This window comes from Hordeum vulgare, chromosome 1H (assembly GCF_904849725.1).
Source record: "Hordeum vulgare subsp. vulgare chromosome 1H, MorexV3_pseudomolecules_assembly, whole genome shotgun sequence".
In the NCBI taxonomy this organism is placed as follows: Eukaryota; Viridiplantae; Streptophyta; class Magnoliopsida; order Poales; family Poaceae; genus Hordeum; species Hordeum vulgare.
In genome coordinates this window covers 302018783-302028797 of record NC_058518.1, presented here as the reverse complement: position 1 = coordinate 302028797, position 10015 = coordinate 302018783, and the positions used below count along the sequence as shown (strand labels likewise).

Here is a 10015-nt window from a genome sequence, read left to right as displayed (position 1 = left end):
TTGGGACCTGGCAGGGTTGATCTCATTCTGCTAGGCATTACACCAAAGGACTATGACTAACATAATAAAAGGTGCTTAAATATTTAAGTTGCGCATATGATTAATAAAGACTGAAATGTATAAAGGGCCCGTACCACAAATATGTGGGCCCCTCCAAACAAATGTTTATACAATGTATAATAGTTCTTAGAAAAAATACAATGTATAATAACACTTGGGGGATTTGAAAAAAAATCTTTCTTACATTCAAGAAAATGTAAAATGTCAAAAATGTTCTTGAGTTTCAAAAAACGTGTTTGTAACATTTAAAAAAGTGTATACAATGTAAAAAAGGTTGGTTATTTAAAAAAAAGTGTTACATACCTTGAAAAGAATGTTCATCAATTTTATAAAATGTTTATTGTTATTTATAAAATGTTTTTTTTTTGATAAGATGTACTTTTAAAATGTGCATGATGTGTTGGAAAATATTGGAATTTTATATAAAAAAATTATACATATGTCCGTTAAAAATTACATTGGATACTGAAAAAAAGTAGACATGTGTAAAAAAGAAAAAACAAAAAAAAAACAGAGGGCGTGTGTGCGCAACTACACTAATGGACCCAGCACAATTCAGTAAATACCGGTTAAGTTCTCTTACGGATTAAAATAGACCAATAAGTTCAATGTGTTGCTTTTAAGAATTCAAAGTTCAGGGTTTGGTTTAGGTTTCGTCTACAAGTTTAAGGTTTATTTTAAACTTTTTTCAACGTAAAACGACGTGTGCGTGACTCGGCGGTTTCTCACCTCCGTTGCATGCATGCATGTGTTCCTCTCCGTGCCAAGCTCACACCAAACAGGCATCCACCGCCTCGCATGCATGCATGCATGCGCCGCCCCCCTCTCGCTTGACCACAGGTCAAACCCCTCATAACTTCTGCCCCTCCCTCTCCCGCCTCTGCGCCTCCATTAACTCCTTCGCATCCACCCCCTCTTCACTTCGCTTCACTCCTCTTCGCCCCTTCATAAAAACTTGCCACCCCAACCGCGTACGCAGAGACCCAGAGGCGCAGAGAGAGAGAGAGAGAGAGCGCACAGAGCAGCCTATAGTTGCAGCTTGGACACGCTGCCCAAGAAACGCCATTCTTCTCCCGCGCCGGCCTGGCTTGTACGGTCAGCTAGCTTCCTCCCACACGCAGCCGCGGCGAGGAGGAAGGCGCCGTGTGCGAGCGTTCCCACCACCTTGTTACCAAGAAGAAGCCCCGGCTTGCCCTCGTCTGCCCTGCTCTGTCACGGCCTCCCAAGGTTAGGTCGTGGTGTCTGGCCGGCGAGGCTATGAAGAAGGGAGGGGCGGGGACGGCGAAGGATGCGGCGGCGGTGGGGCAGGTGAAGGCCGAGCTGGAGGACGTGGGGAAGGCGGCGGGGCGGGCGGTGGCGGTGGCGGCGGCGCCGGCGCTGAGCCCGCTGAGCGAGACGCTGTGGCGGGAGAAGACGGCGGTGGAGTTCCTCGGGGACGTGTCAGCGCGGCTGGCCTGGAGGGACCTCACGGTCACCGTCGCGCTCGGCAGCGGCGACACGCAGACCGTGCTCGAGGGGCTCACGGGGTACGCCGAGCCGGGCACCATCACCGCGCTCATGGGCCCCTCCGGCTCCGGCAAGTCCACGCTGCTCGACGCCCTCGCCGGCCGCCTCGCCGCCAACGCCTTCCTCTCCGGGACCATCCTGCTCAACGGACGCAAGGCCAATCTTTCCTTCGGCGCCGCGGTACGTACCTCCTCGCTACCTCCCCGGCCGGCCGGCCCATACAGATTTGTGCATTTTGCGCCTTTAAATAGTTCATTTTTAAAGTAAAAGTAACTAAACTGCAGTTCCCCACCCAAAGAAAAAAGCCACAATTATCTTCATGAATCATGAACATTATACGTAGTAGTACTAGAATCGTACACTAACATATCGACAGTATCTTTTTTCTGTTTACATGTGTGTACTTCCTCGATACAGAAATAACTGTGAGTAGCTCTAGTATTAAATTATACTAAATTTAAGACACTTATTTTGAGATGGACCGAGTATCTCCAACAAGAATGTTGTGTAATTCCATGAATATCGTTAGTGGATTTGGGCATACAACACAGTAGCAGCTAGCAGCTAGGTGATGCCGTGATGGTGACATGATGTACAGTGTCTGACTATCTGTTTGCCCGGTTGCTCCATCTTGAATTGCGATTGGATCTCTCTGTGATTCTGCATCACCTGATACCAACCATGTAACGTTTATTCACCAAGGATAAACAAAATATATTGCATAGGTTATCTCCTGAACTGCAGCTGCACTACTGTTGTCAGTTCAGCAGTTTCTGGTCAAGAATCAAGATTGCATCTATTGGGTTCGTTAGGAGACGAGGCGGATAGGGTTATGGTTCACCTGTTTTTTCCCCTCACGAGTCCGCTCATACAAAACTCATGATACCTTGACAACCCATGTTTTTGTTGTTGTTAATTTTTCTTTTGACGTATTGTTGTTGTTCATTTAGTAGCTTGTACTACTACCTTTCTAAAGCAACTAGGTGATTTCCCCTCATCGTTGCAGCGTGAATTTAAAGATTAATTTCAGAAGAATCGTGTATGAAGAAAATGATCTAAAACGGAAACTATGTGTGAACAAAGAGTATGCATTCTTGCACTATGTGTGAACTCAGAGTATGCATGCGGTTTGCATGGAACTGCAAAATAGTGTTAGTGGATGCTGACATGGCAACCCTCACTGAGGTGGAAGGCCGCATGTTGAGAGAATTAGAATTAGTGGGGATCAATTATTTAAGAATATACTAGATACTAGATATGTGTGCTTTATATCAGGGGAGTACTAGGCGCCGGCGCGAGCGCCAGCGTCGGTCGCAGGCTGATCGCCCGATCTGCACGGGGGACCGTCAGATCTTTCCATGCAACATTTTTATCTCCATGCAACAAATTTTGACGCTATGCAGCATTTTTCGCAACGGTTGCAACAACAAAAATTAATTATAGTAAAAAAAAATCTACATGATCGTAGCAAAAAAAGAAGAAGATGATGCGTGGTAGCAAAAGTTAAACGCCGGTTGTACCAAAAATCTACGTGACGTGTATGCAACTTTTTCGGTGAACGATTACAGTAAAAAATGATGCCGGTTGTAGTAAAAAATAACACGGTTGTAGCAAAAGTCAAAACGCCGGTTGTAGCAAAAATTCAACGAGCTCGAGTTGCAACCAAACGTATATGCAACTTTTTTACTGTACAAATCTAGTAAATAAAAAACGCTTGTAGCAAATATGAACGCTAGTTGCAACAAATTTACACGAGAAAAAAACTGCATGGAAAACGTTTGTAACAAAAAAAATACATGATTGCAACAATTTTTACGAAAACAAATGTTGCATACACCTGCCAGCGAGCGCGACCCGCGCGCGACCGGCCGAATAAACGTTTCCCTTTATATTATCTCAAACCAATTACTTACATGCACCTTTTGTTGTACATTCAAACTCTCTCATCTAGATACTTAAAGCAGCAAACACAATTTTGCAATTCCAGGCCTATGTGACGCAAGACGACAACTTGATTGGCACTTTGACGGTGAGGGAAACGATCTCGTACTCGGCACGCCTTCGACTCCCCGACAACATGCCCATGGAAGAGAAGCGTGCCTTGGTGGAGGGCACCATCGTGGAGATGGGGCTTCAGGACTGCGCAGACACGGTCGTCGGCAATTGGCACCTGAGGGGGGTCAGCGGCGGCGAGAAGAGGAGGGTCAGCATTGCCCTGGAGATACTGATGAGGCCTAGGCTGCTCTTCCTGGATGAGCCCACCAGTGGCCTCGACAGGTGCTATGCAGTAACTTGACCATTGCTCCTCTTCCATATGATTGCATGAGTTTCAGGTTTCAACACGAGTACACGACCATGTGTCCCACCACCATCCATGCAGCTGACATGCCACAAATTTTCAACTGTGCAGTGCTTCGGCGTTCTTCGTGACACAAACTCTGCGTGGGCTGGCCAGAGATGGCCGGACTGTGATCGCGTCGATCCACCAGCCCAGCAGCGAGGTCTTCGAGCTTTTCGATCGCCTCTATCTTCTCTCAGGGGGCAAAACAGTCTACTTTGGGCAGGCTTCCGAGGCTTGCGAGGTACTATAGCACATATATCTACCTGAGTTTGCATATGTCTTATATATGTGTGTTCCTGTAATGCCAGTAAGGTTGCTGAATCCTCTGCTGCTCTGTGCATTTTAATTCTAGTTCTTTGCCCAAGCTGGCTTCCCGTGCCCGCCGCTGCGCAACCCGTCGGATCATTTCCTCCGGTGCATAAACGCGGACTTTGACAAGGTGAAGGCCACACTGAAAGGATCAATGAAGATAAGGGTAAGTTCCAGAGTTCCGTTTGTTACTGACTGGCTGCCGCTCACTGGTACATGTCCTCACTGAATGAAACCTTGTTCCATTTTTGCATATACGTGCATAGTTTGAGAGGTCCGACGATCCCCTCGAGCACACCACTACTTCGGACGCGATCAGAAGGCTGTTCAGCTACTACCAGCACTCGCAGCACTACTTGACGGCACTGCAGAAGGTCGACGAGATGGCACGGGTCGTAAGTACTCCATATATTCGTCACATTCAGCAATTTCTCCATGACACAAGAGGATCCATCATCATTCGTGTGGTTTTTTCGATTGCAGAAAGGAACGGTCCTGGACGCAGGGGGGAGCCAGGCCAGCTTCGGGATGCAGGCCTTCACGCTTACCAAGCGATCGTTCGTCAACATGTCGAGGGACTTTGGATACTACTGGCTGAGGCTTGTCATCTACATTTTGGTCACGGTCTGCATTGGGTCCATCTACCTCAACGTCGGCACCAAATACAGCTCCATCCTGGTAATATAATTAAACAAGAACAATCTCCTTCAGTTTGACACTGCCATTTCTCTTCCAGGCACTGCACAGATTTGGCTGTCCTGATTCCTGAAATGGCATTGTATCAAGTTTGGTAATCTGACATAAAAATAAACTGTGAAACATGCATGAATTCAGGCAAGGGGCGCGTGCGCGTCCTTCATCTTCGGCTTCGTCACGTTCATGTCGATCGGAGGGTTCCCGTCTTTCGTGGAGGACATGAAGGTTTGCACTGCCAACCATCAGAGATCACCTGCTCTTTGACATTATAATAAAGCAGTTCTTCAGGCTCATAACAAGTTTGTTTCTTCCTTCAGGTGTTCCAGAGGGAGCGGCTGAACGGGCACTACGGCGTGCTGGCGTTCGTGATGAGCAACACGCTGTCAGCGATGCCGTTCCTGATCCTCATCACGTTCCTGTCGGGGACGCTGTGCTACTTCATGGTGCGCCTCCACCCGGGCTTCACGCACTACCTCTTCTTCCTCCTCTGCCTTTACGCCAGCGTCACCGTCGTCGAGAGCCTTATGATGGCCATCGCCAGCATCATCCCCAACTTCCTAATGGGCATCATCATCGGCGCAGGGATACAGGTAACACCGACCTATGACCATCATCTGTCAGCTCATACCACTGTTTCCAAGCACGCGATGCATCAACTGAAAACTATTGGAAATGTGTCAGGGGATATTCATGCTGGTGTCGGGGTACTTCAGGCTCCCACATGACATCCCGAAGCCCTTCTGGAGGTACCCCATGTCCTACATCAGCTTCCACTACTGGGCACTGCAGGTACGGGATCGACTCTCTTTTCAGCTCGCAAAGCTACTGTTTATACCACCGACACCGAGCTCGACATCACGTTCTCTTGATGGGTTCGCAGGGGCAGTACCAGAACGACCTGGTGGGGCTGGTGTTCGACAACCAGGACGACGAGCTGCCCAAGATCCCGGGGGAGTACATCCTGGAGAACGTGTTCCAGATCGACGTGAGCCGGTCCAAGTGGCTGGACCTGTCGGTGCTCTTCGGCATGATCGTCATCTACCGCCTGCTCTTCTTTGCCATGATCAAGGTCAGCGAGGACGTGACGCCGTGGGTGCGCGGCTACGTCGCCAGGAGGAGGGTGCAGCACAAGCGCAGAGAGGCGGAGCTCGCCATGGTCCGGACGCCGTCGCTGCGCGGCTACGTCATCGACGCGGCGCCGGAGCTGCCGGCCGATCATCCGTGATCCATCATCGAGAATGGATGATGAATGGCCTGAGCTGAATCGGTATACATGAGCCGTGATGTGTGATCCTTGTGTGGTGTGACTACCATCTGACGATGCATCATTGAAATGGCATCTTGTAGCAGTAAGGTTGTCACTCAAATAGTGCTCCGAATGGCTACAACTTTTATCAAGTGTAGTACTACAATCTGATGGTTCATCATTAAGGTGGCATCTTGTAGCAGTAAGGTTGTCACTCGAATAGTTGCCACAGATGGCAACAAATTTCATGACAGATAGAAAGTACTTCATCCGTAAACTAATATAAGAGCGTTTAGATCACTACTTTAGTTATGTAAACACTCTTATATTAGTTTACAGAGGGAGTACTGACGAAGATGCCTCAAGAACGATCTGACAGGGCAACGCACTAATATTCTGTGTAATTTGGACACAACTCAAGAAGGAGCAGTAGAAGAAAGGACAGAATGTGTTTATGGCCATTAAAGAACGAACTATTTGTTACTCCATGATGATACATTATTTAATCTGAACTTACCCTCAAACCCTTAAAACAGTATTAAGGGTTGAGAAGTGTCAGTTTTTGGCACTTCTAAGGATTGAAAAACAGAGGCAAAGACCCTAGTCTTTGTCTCAACCCCAACCTTTAAAACTGTCATTTCATATATCACACATTTCATCATATGACATATCACAAATTCCATCACATTTGACATAAAACAATAATCATTCTAGTTATTATTACACCATCGAATAAAACAATAATCATTCAAATTATTACAACAATGTTTGAGCAAATTACAATAATTGTTCGAATCAAATAGGACATAGAAAAGTAAAACAAAGATACGTCATGGGCCAATGCGCCGCCCATCCAACTGCCAGTGGTGCTCTACTAGATCATCTCGGAGCCGATCATGAGTGGTTGCATCCTCAATCTCACGATGTGCTTGAAGAAAAGCGTGTATGCGAGAAGGGTTTCTTTCCGGTTGCACACGGGTACCAACATTGTCATAGAAACAAGGGAGGTTTAACCCTCTCTCATCCTCTAGGATCATGTTGTGTAGAATCACACAACATTTCATGATATTCACCAAGGTTTTTTTGTCCCAAAACCGAGATGGACCCCGAACTATGGCAAACCTTGCTTGCAAAACACCGAAAGCTCTCTCAATATCCTTGCGGGCTGCCTCTTGTGCCTTGGTGAAATGAGCCTCTTTTCTTGTTAAGGGCAACCCATTTTTCTCCTTGATGGACTTCACAAGAGTTGCCCATTCGGGATAGATGCCATCGGTGAGATAGTATCCCATTGAGTACTCATTGTCCATGTTTTTGTAGTTGCAAGCTGGAGCATCCCCAGAAATTAATCTTTTGAACAAAGCAGATCTATTGAGGACATTGATATCATTGAGTGTTCCCGGCAACCCAAAGAATGCATGCCAAATCCATGTGTCCTCCGATGCTACGGCCTCAAGCACAATGGTAACATCACGGCTTTTACCGCAATACATTCCGTGCCATGCCTTTGGGCAATTTTCCACCTCCAATGCATGCAATCAAGACTACCAAGCATCCCCGGCCATCCCTTTTTTCATTCATTTCCATTAATATCTTTGTATCTTCCTCATTTGGTGCCCGAAGATACTGCTCACCATACAACCGGATGACCAACTTGGCAAACCTACGGACGAACTCCGTGGTTGTATCTTGCCCAATGCGAAGATACTCGTCGGTATAATCCGCGGGTATGCCATAAGCGAGTACCCGCATTGCCGCCGATATCTTTTGATATGCACTAAACCCCATGATACCGGCGGCGGATCTACGACGTTTAAAGTAATAGGAGGCGGCCTGACAATCGGTGACAATCTTCACAAACAAACTACGACGCATTCGGTACCTTCTGCGGAAGAGATGAGGAGGGTATGTAGGTACCACCGCGAAGTAGTCTTGCATCAAATGCTCGTGTCCGAGAGCGCGGTTCCGGTAGATGGTTAGTCGCCCCATCTTCGACCCTCTCCTCTGATCCATAAGCTTCACGTGGTCTTCAAACGCTTGCACGTCGACGAGGAGGCTCATCATCTCGACGTCGTCGTCTTGCAACAACTCGTCAATGTCCGAATCGTAGGATGACGACCAATCCGACGAATCGGACAACGAGTCCATGTCGCGTTGTTCACCTCCATCTACATACCGAGTGGCAACAATTGTGAGTGCCAATGAAGCAAAAATTAAAAACTGAAAAATAAAAAAAATCTCACCTTCGGGAGCCAGGAGCCGGCGTCGAGCGGGACGGGGACGACGTCGGGGGCCGGCGTCGAGAGGGGCGGGGCCGACGTCGGGGGCTGGCGTCGAGTAGGGCGGGGACGCATCGGGGGCCGGCGTCGAGCGGGGGGGGGGGGGGACGCTGGCGGGCGGCCTAGGCGGGGTGCGGGCGGGCGACGTCTGGGGCGGGGTGGGCCGAGCGGCCAGGGCGGGGCGCGGAGGGGCGGCGGGCCGGCGGCCAGGGCGGGGCGCGGAGGGGCGGCGGGCGGGCGGCGGGCATCGAGGGCGCGGAGGGATGGCGGGCTGGCGACGATGGCGGCGTGATCGGGGGAGGGCGCGACGCGAGGATGAAACTTCCCTCCCGCGCGAGGGTGGAAGAGGAGTACGGGTTGGGGCGAGTTTTTCCTCCCAACCCTCACTTCTACAGGTTGGAAAAATGTTTGAGGGTTGGACCTCTAATTTTTTTTACGGGTTTGAGGGTTTAGGGGTTCTAGTCTACGGCTTTTTTCGACGAAAAGTGTAAAAAAACCGTTATTTTTAGGGGTTTGAGGGTTTAAGGGCTCTACTAGACTTGCTCTAAGTACATATATTAACACAGACAGTCAAGTACTGGTGTTTAAGGCTACTCATAAGAGCATCTCCAATAGATGGTCCAAATGTAAAAATAACTAACTTTTGGACCGTGTGGGGGCAAAAAACGGTGCTCCAACAGACGGTCCATATGCAAAAAAAATTGGACCGCGGCCTCCTCGTGATGTAAAATCCAACACCCCGCGGTGCAAATTTACATCACGAGGTGCATCTCGTCCAAAACCAGCCGCCGCCCGCGAACGCCCAACCGCCACTTCCTTTCCGTTCCCGTCCGTGCCCGTTCGCCCGCCCGAAGACCAGCCGGCCGGAATCCGCTACCTCAACCGCCGAAAACCACGCCGTCGGCGCCGCCACCACCCCAAATCCCCGCCGCCGCCCTCCGCCGCCGTCGCCTCCCTCGTCGGTAACCGGCTCGCAGCCGCTCAGACACCACCGAATCAGGAGACAGCCGGCGCGGGATTCGGCGCCTCCGGCGGTCCGGCTGTCGCGGTAGGCCTCCGCCGGGTCTAAGGCTGCCGCCGACCTCGTCCCGTCGGCCGTGAGCCTGTTCACGGTCGTTGCGTCGGCCGCAGGACCGCCGCACGAAGCCCTCCGCCCGGCTGCCGAAGCACTGTTCGCCGCCCGCCGAGCTCCTCTTGGCCGGCCTCGAAGCTCTTTTCTTATCACCTCCGTCATCCGCAACCGTCAACAGCATCCAATCCAACCGACGGCCATCTTTTTCCACCGCGCGCACTAGGTGTTCGACGGAATTCCCCAAGGTAAAAAAATGGCGAAACTTGATGATTTAACTTGGGATTGGATATTATGTTTGACGGTGGTTGTGTGCAATGTAGATGAGCTCGGTTGACTCCTCTTTCGTGGATGATTCATCGTCGGACGAGGAATTTGATTTGCATGAAGAAGAGGAGGTTGCTATGCTAGTGTCCATGTACAAGAGGAAGAAACCGTAGCACGGTGGTTCTGTTTATGGTCCTGCGTTCATTCTGAGAGAACTGATTGATGCGCTCAAACGGTTGGTGCGC

The 10015-nt window shown here is 49.5% G+C and overlaps 1 protein-coding gene across 1 annotated transcript; it reads left to right on the top strand.

Moving 5' to 3' along the window:
• The first annotated feature begins 1018 nt into the window (after positions 1–1018).
• LOC123432281 (ABC transporter G family member 11-like) lies at positions 1019–6360 on the top strand. Its single transcript, XM_045115381.1, has 10 exons — positions 1019–1746; positions 3554–3843; positions 3977–4148; positions 4260–4382; positions 4483–4611; positions 4700–4894; positions 5051–5137; positions 5230–5502; positions 5594–5701; positions 5793–6360. The coding sequence occupies exons 1-10, from the start codon at positions 1318–1320 to the stop codon at positions 6135–6137; spliced, it is 2151 nt and encodes a 716-aa protein (XP_044971316.1). The 5' UTR covers positions 1019–1317; the 3' UTR covers positions 6138–6360.
• The last annotated feature ends 3655 nt before the right edge of the window (positions 6361–10015 follow it).